General features: G+C 36.8%; 1 protein-coding gene and 1 long non-coding RNA gene across 4 annotated transcripts; both read left to right on the forward strand.

The window, feature by feature from the left end:
- Positions 1 to 2,225: 2,225 nt before the first annotated feature.
- On the forward strand, positions 2,226 to 3,500 carry LOC132197049 (serine/threonine-protein kinase Nek8-like). Its single transcript, XM_059620089.1, has 2 exons — positions 2,226 to 2,319; positions 2,395 to 3,500. The coding sequence occupies exon 2, from the start codon at positions 2,403 to 2,405 to the stop codon at positions 3,219 to 3,221; it is 819 nt and encodes a 272-aa protein (XP_059476072.1). The 5' UTR covers positions 2,226 to 2,319; positions 2,395 to 2,402; the 3' UTR covers positions 3,222 to 3,500.
- A 5,173-nt stretch (positions 3,501 to 8,673) lies between these two features.
- On the forward strand, positions 8,674 to 11,622 carry LOC132197011 (uncharacterized). Of its 3 annotated transcripts, none has more exons than XR_009441809.1 (6): positions 8,674 to 9,001; positions 9,269 to 9,400; positions 9,466 to 9,760; positions 10,284 to 10,460; positions 10,975 to 11,167; positions 11,238 to 11,622. It is a non-coding gene; the product is annotated as an uncharacterized LOC132197011 (long non-coding RNA). The 3 variants fall into 3 exon arrangements; XR_009441810.1 differs by having other exon boundaries at positions 8,674 to 8,871; XR_009441808.1 differs by having other exon boundaries at positions 8,674 to 9,400.
- The last annotated feature ends 382 nt before the right edge of the window (positions 11,623 to 12,004 follow it).

Below are 12,004 nucleotides of genomic sequence, written 5' to 3' on the forward strand. Positions count from 1 at the left end.
CATGTGGCTGCACTTCATGTATTCGTTTACTCTCCGTTTGCCATTTCATAACTCCACACAGCTGCAGCCGCACTTTGCAAATTATGATCGCTCGTAAAACAATTGCAGAGAGAGAGAGAACGTCGGTTTTAATTCTGCATCATTGGCGTGCTCTTTTGCGATTGTTCACTCTCCGCACATTACTGGGAACTTGACGTCCCTGTTTTCTATTTCTGGTTTTGTTTGTGTTTAGTTCACTGAATAACAATAATACGCTGAAATCTCAATTGCTGTTGGTTAAACATGCTAATGAGTAATGTGCATGATTAGATAAAATTTCCGAAAGGATTTCATTTCATTTAATTTTCCCTTGTGGTTTTGTGATCATCGAAGCAAATAAAGCATCTATTAAGTTGATGAAATGTTTATTAAAAAATTATTGTTTAAATCTAAATATTGTTTAATAAAAAAAAATTAATTAATTATTTCTTGTTAATATATTTTGCAATATTTTATTTTTTTTATAATATATATATTTTGTTAATAAAACATTTCCAAAATCAATGTTTAGCATTTATGAAAATTAGCTCAACCTTCATAAAAACTTGATTTGCTGCAGATGGTGCTTGTGAATTACAACCAACTTATGCACTTTTACCTTATTTCAATAAACTTCAGAATCGCAGATAATGACAGATCAATTGCATATATATTTTTTCATAAAGCTTCCATAATTATTGGGTTTGCAGCGTGAAATCAGTGAGAGTTCAGTCGGAAAGAGTCAATAAAATCGAGAGCACCCACAAGGAGGGCGTATATATTACCAAAGATAATAAAAGAAAAAGTGACACGCCTCTCGCAAAGGGCATTTTGAATAACTAGTTTTCGCACAAGTGCCATAAATTCTGTATCGCATATACTTAACGTGTCGTGCTGGCCAAAGAGATGATGAATGTTTGCAAAGCCTACAAACACGTAACTCGATCGCGTGCTCCTTGTCTAATTTGAAAATCCAAGTGCGCGGTCGCGGTCGCTGAACTGAAGCTTAACACAGTAAATTATAAATATTCAAGTTCTCATTTATAAAAATCAACTTTTATCTGACTGGCAATAAGTTTTTGTCCGAGTGAAAAATCGAGGCTTGAAAATTTTTAATCGTGAGGAATAAATCAAGCTGCCAATCGAACGCTACTTAATTAAGGAGCGCTTTTCCAGACGCAGCGCTGCACCATATTACGAGGGCTCATTTAACAAGTCCGGCGCGCGCGGTCTCTTCTCTCTCTCATTTATAATATAATTTTTTGCTTTCGTTGGCTTCGCTGTCTGTATTTGGCCGGCCAGGCAATTATCTCAATTAAGCAGATACATCCGACGCAGGAAAGGAAGAATTAAGATTTCTCCCGTCGATAATATTATTTTTCTCGCGGCCTCTGTTGAGAGCGTTTGTCATTTCATCATAACACGAGAGTGCCGCCGGCTAATTTTTGCAATTTTGCATGTTTGACTGATGGGATTGATGGCTTGAGAGTAGTTGCTGGATCTGATTTGCCATGAGAGGTTGATTCGCAATGACTTTCAGATGTAACAAGAATGCTTCTGAGCCAAAGGCATAAATTAATTATGAATTATAAATATATTTTTTTAATTCTTCAGTACTCACTGGAACATGTTTTAAATCATTTACTTTTTTAATTTGAAATAATTTATTTCAAAATCTTAGCAATAAAATCATATAATTTCAAATTCAATTCACTTGTGATCTTTAAATCAAATTCCAAATTTTGTTTTCACAAGTTTGAATTTATTAATCTGATGGCAATTGACGTTAAATTTATTTCCTAAAGCGGAAGTTGCAAAAGTGCGATTGACTCAACATTGAATGACCATACAATATGGCCCATATTATTGAAAAGTTGCACTGGGAAATAAATTTCTGGCCGCCAGCGTGGCTGCACACAAATCGTGGGTTTCGTACTTGCAATATTTTTACCTTTATTGTTTCACGGACCGTATAAATTTGTCTGCCTGTTAGCGGTACGCTTGAAGAACGCTTAATTAGAGGTACATTTTTACAACGGCGCGCCGAGAGGTGCTCCCCGCAGAGGCGTGACACGAGCGGACCTGCGATACATTCGTCGGTTTTGAAACCACACAAATCGCGTCAAAGGTCGGCAAAGCGATGGAATAAATTCTGTTTTCTTTCGGAATGATCGGCGCCAAAAATTGCACTGCGAATTCTCAGAGGTCTTTCAATTGTTTGCAGCTCGCAGGCACCATTTGAGCAGAGAAAGGCGACTCTTCAGCAACCGCGGCGAAAATCACCGGCGAGAGATAATTTTTGTAATTATTTAGTCCATAAAAATTTAATTGATTTTGGTCTCTTAAAACATATAATTCTAACTAAATTTTTTGCAGGCGTGTGAATGGACGACTTTGTTGAGTTGGAAGTTCTCGGCCGCGGGGCGTTCGGCACAGTAACTTTGTGCCAGCGGAAGAGTGAACAAGAGCGACTGGTGGTGCTAAAGGAAATTGAAATACAGGAAACTCCCGAGATAACCGAGGAGGAGGTCAAGGTCGTCTCGAGTTTCCACCACCCGCTGATCGTCCGCTTCTTCGGTCGCTTCACTCGCAACAACAACGTTTTCATCATAATGGAGTACATGCCGGGCGGCACTTTGTGGCAATACCTGAAAGGTCGCAAGGGCCGACTGCTGGCTGAGGACGAGGTGGTGCGTCTGTTCGCCCAACTCGTGCTCGCCCTGGAGCACATCCACTCGCGCAAGGTGCTGCACAGGGACGTCAAGTCCAAGAATATCCTGCTCTCGGCGGACCACTCGGTGGCCAAAATCGGCGACTTCGGCATTTCGAAAATCCTCGAGACCAACAAGTCGCGCGCCGGCTCCATTGTTGGCACTCCCGAGTACTTCTCGCCCGAGTTGTGTCGCGGCCAGACCTACGGCAGCAAGAGCGACGTCTGGGCCCTGGGCTGCGTCCTTTACGAACTGATGACTTTGACCAGGCCCTTCCAGGCGTCGTCGGTGCCTGCCCTGGCGGTCAAGATTCTCAGCGGCGACGTGCGGCCGCCAGACGAAACGTATTCCAAAATACTGCGGCAACTGCTCAAGGACATGATGCACCCTGAACCTTCGGAAAGGGCCGGGGTTCGAGCCTGTGCCGCCTGCCCTCTCGTTGCTGTTGAAATTGTTAAACTGGCTTGCTCATTAGGCAGTGCTGGAGTTTAATATAAATTTGCTTCGGGTTTCTTATTTTTATTACATCTGATGTTTTTTGTTTCGTAAATTATTGTTAAAGTATTTTTATCAATTAAAAAAATTTTGTACAATTATTTTTAACTTAATTCTAAAAGGACACACAAAAATTTATTTCAAATCAGACAATATGTCGCTAAATTTTTGATTTGTTGTTAATTACACTGCATTTGTGTCTGAAAAGCAAATAAGAAAGGGCATAGATAGTATATGATATGTTAGAATTTTATAAAAGTAAATTAAAAAGAAAAATGCATTTTAAATTATTCAGTTGGCATCATTCCATGTTTTTATATTTTTGGCGCATTCCATTTTTCAATAGCAGATAATAAATGCTGTTTTCTCAGCTACATTTAAAAAAATTTATACTATGGATTTTTTTTAATTATTTCATAATGACATGTGAGTGATGTGAAAGGAATTATTGTAAAATATTAAAAGCTTTAAATTTTTTAGAGATTGGATGGATACAATTTTAAGAGTTTGAATCTGGCAAGTCCACGTGTTTTACATTAACCACGCGCAAGTGAAGGCGAAGAATTTTCTCGCATTTCTTCTCCAAACGGCCGTCATGGAGTTTGATGGTCAAGTAAATTAGCCACACGGCTATTCCTAAAACAGGTTTTAATTGAGACACCCATCGAAAAAAACTCCGTTTATCATTGCTTAGCAACTTAGAGGCGTTTTATTTTTAATGCAAGCAAATATACGCACCAGGCGATAAGTAGACCATTGTCACGAAAAATGGGCCCAGCAAAAATTTGCATAAATTTAATGAAGCCCCGTTTCGCAAATTGCAATTTATGACACCTTGCAGTGCGAGTCTCACTTTTATTCCCGCATGAATGCAAATTATTTTCACTGACCTTTTTCCAATATTTATATATTAACAAAGTGATAGATGACATTTATTGCACCAATTAACTCGCAAGCGGAGAGATCAGCAATGTGTACACCAAGCAACCTTTATTGCTGATTATTAAAACGTTCATTAGAGATCGAGGCGGAGATACTGTGCGGGTCGACATTGGAAATTTATTATTTTGCACATTATGCAGTTGACGTCATTCCTTTTTTTGGACTTGGCGGGAAAAATTGTTAATTCGGCAAAAAAACTCATTATTGCTTTTCCAATAATTTTTAATTTCTTCTTCTTACACAGACCGATAATAAAAAAGGGAATATTTTCTTGCCGTCATGTTTAAAGAAAATTAAATTCATTTGAAAATAATTCAAGTTTTGACTGCTATAAAGGTAAATAAATAAATGTAATTATCTTATAATCTAAATTATCGTGTATGTGTTTCAAATAAATCAGTAAAAATTCACATAAATTGAGCATAAGCAAGAAAAGAAGAGAAAACATCAATTGAATCGATCGAATTTCCTTGTTTTACTTTTCTTACTAAATTTTTTTTCGTATGAATTTATATACTTTTTCCCCCCCTGATCAAGTGATCAGTATCAAAATCACAACTCCTAAATTTTAACCTCAAAAAGAGCCAAAGTAGCTCCTATTAACTTACATTTCACATTTATATTTTTTTGCAACTCCAGTGAGTGGAGAGGAAACCAGAAACCTTAGCTATCACTCGTTTTGGCATAAGTGCATGCACATTCGATATCGACATTTATCGCCGAGCGCCGTTTGCCCCGCTATGGAAATGTCGGGCCGGTATTCATATTAGCTGTCAGCAATTTGGATGTAAATGCCATGCAGAAAATGCTTTTTGCTCGATTCCGCCAAGTGAGAGGGAGAAGTGCTCGCCAAAAATATTCGCATGGGAATTCAACGACGAACGGGCAGATGTTGCCCGCAGAGAGCGTCTCGGAAATCTAAGCAGACAGACGACGACTTCATTTGAGCGAGTAAATTTATTCGATTCTGCCACGCGGAGGGCAAATAAAGCGGGGCATTAATATATTTGAGGCGACTTGTGTGGCGCGCATTCCTCCTTTAACTAATTAAGGACCGGCTGCTAAATAATTTAATTTTGTCTGACATCTGGATATAATTTTAATAATATGCATGTTTAGTGGATAACTGCAAATTATTTTATACCAATTTTTTATTTATCCATCCTCCTTAAAATTGGTTTATTTGGTATATTATGTATTTTTCATATTATGCTATGCTCGTGGTTATAGAAATAATTAAATAGTTTATAAAAAAATTTAATTAATCGTTCTTTATCGAAACTTTTCAATGAAAAATGGTTTTATTATTCTTTCTTCTGTTATTTTGATCAACTTTTTTTATCATATTTAGTTTCTCACCAAAAATTTTCTCCCCGTAGGAAACCAAGAAATGATACATGTTGCATCAGTAAGTTATTCTCAAATAATTAGTAGGTATAGCTTAGCATCTCAGGAAGTTCCAAACACCTGACGAGGCCTGCCCATCATTAAACTCAAATTTGTCAGCAAAAAACTAAGCCAAACAATTACAAGGGTTTTAGATCTACCTATTTTCGGATAACAAAAAAATAACGAGGAGAGGCCATAAACGGATGACCACACTTTCACAATTCAAAAGCTGATTTCAAAAGGAAATACCAATAATCCGATCGCGCTTTTAATTTTGCTCAAAAGCAGAAAGTTGTATTCATAACTGTTCTCCGCAAAATCTGTGGTCATAAACCACACTAGACCGATAATAATAACAGACAGGCCTCTATAGGACAAGCTATGCTTTGCATATTTGCAAATTATATTAGCTATAGCTAGCGGCCTTCGCGATTAAAATCAACCGTCTTTATAGCTGCTCTTTGCCTATAAAAAAAACTAGACAAAAACCTAGTCGCAAGCTATTTTTTAGCCGCACTCTCAAAACAACCACACACACGCATTTCTGCTCACCTTAATTGGCACTATTTTATTTCTCTGAAGCAAAAAAAGTAGACGTGATTATGCGAAACACATATACTATCCTAACGTGTGAAGTCGTGTTGCGTATATAATTTACGCAGGCACGGCTATAATAATTGTCGATCAAAATAAAGTAGGAGCGCGAAAGTGCTGCGGGCCAATTCACCATCCAACACGCCAATCGTTGCAGTCACCACTGCTGACGAGTTAGAAAAGAAAAAAAAATGAAAAAATAAAATGAAAAAATAAAATGAAAATTTAATGAAATTTAATTCACTCCACTTTCTACTATAAGTATAAAATTACGAGCATATTTTCTCTGCTCATTGCTCAAAAAATTAAATTAAATGAATGAAATTAAAATTTATGCTGTCACTTAACCCTGAACCTGATTATTGATTTTCAAAAATTGCAAAATTGATGATTCTTTAAAAAATCAGAACAAATGATTATATCTAGGGTTAATATTATAGATAGAAATATTTGGAAATATTAAATAATAATGTATTATTTGACCAAACGTTTTCTTGATGGTAGATCAACACAAATAACATTCCGACACGTTTTTGGGAGATGAAAAATAAACATTCTGGACCAAACAAATAAATTACGAACATATTCCTCCGTCTGCTCATTATTGGAGTCAACAATGATTTGGGTGTTTGAAAATATTCAGTTAGAGTAAAATTGCTTTCCTATCATTGCTATAATATTCTTGAATTTGCGAAAAATTAAAGAAATAAAATAAAAATGTTTAAAAGAGCAGAGTAAATTGCTGGGCTTTCTTGTTGAAAAAAATATTTATATTCAGCTTCGAGAAAAGAAAATAAAGTTGAGAACCCTAATGCAGTCTCGGATAGTTATTTACCGCAGAGAAAGAAAAATGTGATGATGCGGTCCGTGCCCCAAATGTGAACTCGTCATTCAGCATCTCTGGCGCGCGGCGCACTTTACTAATATCCGAGTGCACACAAAGTTTCGTTCGGAACGCGCACGCCGGCGACTCCGTTTAGCCCCTCATGCGTTAGAAAGCAATAAAAATGATAAACAAGAGGATTAGATCTCTAGCTCCGCACCGGCAAATGCAAGTAATTTCCTATACGAGAAGCTGCACTCGCATCATCTCGGAGAATAAATGGCTGGAATGAAATGGTGCAGCGGAAAAAAAGATGAGATTAGATCCAGCGATGGAAAAAAAGAATTTCTTCTCTTGGCCCGTCAAGCTGTCAGAGCGATCATCTAGAATTTATTATTTGAATTTTTTTGTCGTTCCGATTTAGGGAACACATTTTTTCTGATGTTTATTTTTTATGGAAATTATGAGATGAATTATGCAAATGAAAAACTTTATCTTGGATCAATCTGATTTCTTTATAATAATATGGAAGGACCCATAGTTTGAATTAATCAAGTTGATTTGTTTATGATGTAAAATTATAGATTAGACCACAAAATAATGAGACACGACGACACAATTTATACAATTAAAGGATTGCATTGACAAGAGAATATAGCATATTAATATTTACCTCTTGAATTTTAATAGGTTGCGTTAAAGCTGAAAGCCCGTAAGCTATATTACAATCATTGTTACTGGTCAAAGCGTTAAATTTCTCTTTTCCTCACTCCACTCCATTTAGATTCCCTAGAACCTGTGACCTCTCTCGTACACCAAACAAGGGTCAATTTCGATACCTGACAAGCTATTAATTTTATTACATACATTTTTTATGTTAAATTTATAATGCGCATCCCTATTTGTGCAATATTTTCCCCTTCTAATTAGCGGCTCCCATACTGTGCAGGAAAAAAGTCTTGAAGCTCACAAATTTAATGAGCGTGTCAATTATTATTCGACGAAAATAGAAAAATATACACTCTTTTGAGCTTTTTACAGATACATAGCTCAGCGCACTCTCCTTCACGGCCAATGAAGCGTGACTAATAAATAAATTGGCTTGTTGTGTGCTTCCTAGCAATTAGCAGCATGCAGAGATTTCAGCATAATATAATTTGCCCTACAAGCCTCTTCAGTAAAATAGATATTCCTTATTTATTTATGTTAGTAAATTGACTTGTGACCAGAAAATTGCAGCAAAACTTAATTTGAGGCATTCTCATTTTATGTATTTTGGGCTTGATCTGCATGGTGTCTTGAATGATGTCACGTTTTACCACCTTTCTGCTGTATGCATGTAATAAAGCCGAGTTTGATGATATTTTTATTTTTGTTATAAAACAAACTATCTATTAAAATTGCAGCTAGTAATATAAGTAGAATTGTTTCAAATAATGCATTATTTTAAAAACTATCTTTGATACATTTCATTTGAGGCAGTAGAATTTTATTTCTATGTATAGTTCTCCATTTATACAGGTAATAATATCACTGAATACAAGTATTCACAAGTCAATTTTATCAAGTTTATTTGATAAGAGTCCAATTATTTAAGCCTTGGTCTCATGTCTCATGTATTCCTTGCCAGCCAACTCAAAAGGGGGCGTAGCATTCGTCTCCCCCATATACTCTCTCTACACTCTAGACCAGTCAGACAGACCAGTCAGACCAGTGCATGATAAGAAAAGTGTATGTAAATACAGGTGTGTGATTGAGAGACGGGACTAACCAGGTGGAACTGGAGCCTCCAAGGGTCGCGGCAAAGTTCTGCTTTAGGGACACTTTCAGGGGTCACCTGGAGCGCGACCGGGGATGCCGAATCCCTCCTGATGACCGTCATGCTTGCTTCAGCAGTTTGTAAGGGGCGTCAGCGTGGTGGTGGGACTGGTGGGCTCGCAAGGAGCATGTTGTTGTCAAAACAAAATAGCTATAGAGTATTGACATCCCTTAAACGCCTTAAACTGCGAATAAAGGTTTTGCAAACGAGGTAAACAATTTTGTCTCGGACGACGTCACAAAAATGTTACCTTACATTTATACGAAATGTATTTCTTTGTCATTTAATCTGCAATGTGCAAGTTGACCTTAAAATTAAACAATTTAAAATATTTTTGATGCAGCGCTGCGATAATAAAGTTAAATTTTGGAAGAAAATTAAATAATCTATGTAATTTGACCAAATGCCACTGCACATAAACTGATTTTGTAGCACAAGAATATTATGGAATAAAAATTTATAAATTAAATTGATTAGACATACAGTATTCACCGGATGACTGCTGGCTGGTTGACGTCGTCGGTGCTGGTCCTTCAGCAGGCCAGGCCGGCGGACAGGACCTAGTTGCAACGATGCACCTGATCCCAACATTGGCACCTTCACCTTAGAGTAAAAGAAATTAAATACCAAACAAATTTTTAAATTAGTAAACTAAAAATATTATTTAAATATAGTGTGAATTTCTATCATCGCCAAACAAAGACACAGATGACCGGCGTCCAGCCGCAAATTCAGATGGAAGGAGTCCAGCCGCCGCCGCAGGATCAAGTGGACGGGCTCGAGCCACAGCAGCAAATTGAGCCACCAGTCCAGAACGAGGGAGACGGCCAAGAGGCACCGGACCAGGACGAGGGGGACGGTCTTGAGCCTCCAGTCCAGGACGAGGTGAACGAAGTTGAGTCACCATCAAAGCAAAATCAGCATTGCCAGAACGTTCAGCCACTGCCGAGTGAGAATTGGAATCGGCTGGTAATTTTAACATTCTGTTTGCTCCTTTGGCATACCCAGTCCAAGATTTATCATATCATTTGGTACAATACCATGATTTCCCAGTCAAAATCAAATTGTAGATATTAATTATGCAAATTGAAATTAATTAATTAAAATTAAATTAATAATTCACAAACATTCAAGCTATAGGGGTTCTGGTGTTGTTTTAAAACAATGTTTTTTGAAGGATTAATTAACTAAAGATAATTCATAATTTTTATATGGTTTTTATGAAAATCCATTATTGAATCATTACAGGTATAATAATTCAGGTTATATCAAAATTGATATAATAAATGAGAAACATAGTACCAATCCAAGCTTTTTTATACCATTTGCCCATAAGGATATTAATATGATTAATATTTTGGTATTTATTTCATTATAATGATATATTAGCAAAAATTATATCAAACAACATAATAAATTGGATTTATTATAATTATACCAATCTCAGTCAAGAATATATTTTATGGAAAAATTAATTCACTCTATTCTCTAGGACGAAGTAGACAGCCTTGAGCAGCCAGCCGAGAACGAGGAAAACGCCCAAGAGGCAACTGATGAGGACGAGGGGGACACTCTTGAGACTTGAGTCCAGGAGGAGGTTGAGTCACCAGCATCAACGAACGTGAACGTGGAGAGTGTTCACCCACTGCCGAGTGAGAATCGGCCGCTGGTAATTTTAACATTCTGTTTGCTCCTTTGGCATACCCAATCCAAGATTTATCATATCATTTGGTACAATACCATGATTTCCCAGTCAAAATCAAATTGTAGATATTAATTATGCAAATTGAAATTAATTAATTAAAATTAAATTAATAATTCACAAACATTCAAGCTATAGGGGTTCTGGTGTTGTTTTAAAACAATGTTTTTTGAAGGATTAATTAACTAAAAATAATTCATAATTTTTATATGGTTTTTATGAAAATCCATTATTGAATCATTACAGGTAAAATAATTCAGGTATATGTATCAATTGATATAATAAATGAGAAACATAGTACCAATCCAAGCTTTTTTATACCATTTGCCCATAAGGATATTAATATGATTAATATTTTGGTATTTATTTCATTATAATGATATATTAGCAAAAATTATACCACTCGGCATAATAAATTGGATTTATTATACCAATCTCAGTCGATAATATATTCTGGAAAAATTAATTAACTCTATTTTAGGACAAGGTGGATGGCCTTGACCCACCAGTCCAGGACGAGGGGGACGCCCAAGAGGCACCTGACCAGGACGAGGGGGACGGTCTTGAGCCTCCAGTCCAGGACGAGGTGAACGAAGTTGAGTCACCATCAAAGCATAATCAGCATTGCCAGAACGAGTGTTCAGCCGCTGCCGAGTGAGAATAAAAATCAGCTGGTAATTTTTAATATTCAGCTTGCTCCTCTGGCATAAGGAAATATTAATTCACTCGATTCTTGTTCTGCAGGACGCTGAAGGCCAGCCTAATGTTATTGCTGAGGGACCGTTTGCTTGAGGATGTGGCTTTTCGTTATGTTAATTTGCTATTTTGAATTCTTCACCAAGGAACAATTGTATAATGTAGCATAGATATGTAAAATTATTATAAAGATGCATGATGATCTTAATGTTAATTAAAAATACGTATTATTCATTAGCCTTCGTGATGACAGAACTATATATTTGTACTTATCATTTATGACAAGGAATTCTACTGTAGTATGCGCTCAGTTATTAATTTGACAGAGGAATAGCATGCCATTCTTGCCAATGCCCGAGCAGAGCTTTATCTTGATGCCACGCATAAAAGGGGTATATTATTTCAAAGATAATTAAATCCTCAATGAAGAATTTATGCTAATTTTATTTGCAAAAACAATTCATGACATTTTTTTTTGTTTTATATTAATTTATCCAAAACAAGATTGAAAAACACGATCTCCAGTCTAGCTAAGTTTGTCCACCAAACGTACGTGGCTGGGATTATCTGCAAGCAGCTCTTTATGCTTCAGCCCCGGTGCGCCATAGTGGCCACAAACACTCTCGCAGCCTACTCTGCCAAATCTTGGTCCAGCTCGAGGTGGTGATGCTCCTTTGCTGGGTGCTGGGCAGCTCCACAGCCACGTCGGCAGCCGTAGCCCAGAAAGTGGCCAATAAAACTATTAATTGGTTTGGAAAAGCCTGAGAATCTGCATCGTCACTATATCATCAGCCATAGAAATTGGGTCAAAAATG

The sequence above is a fragment of the Neocloeon triangulifer genome, unplaced genomic scaffold (genome assembly GCF_031216515.1).
Source record: "Neocloeon triangulifer isolate White Clay Creek 2 clone unplaced genomic scaffold, ASM3121651v1 ptg000012l, whole genome shotgun sequence".
Taxonomy (NCBI): Eukaryota; Metazoa; Arthropoda; class Insecta; order Ephemeroptera; family Baetidae; genus Neocloeon; species Neocloeon triangulifer.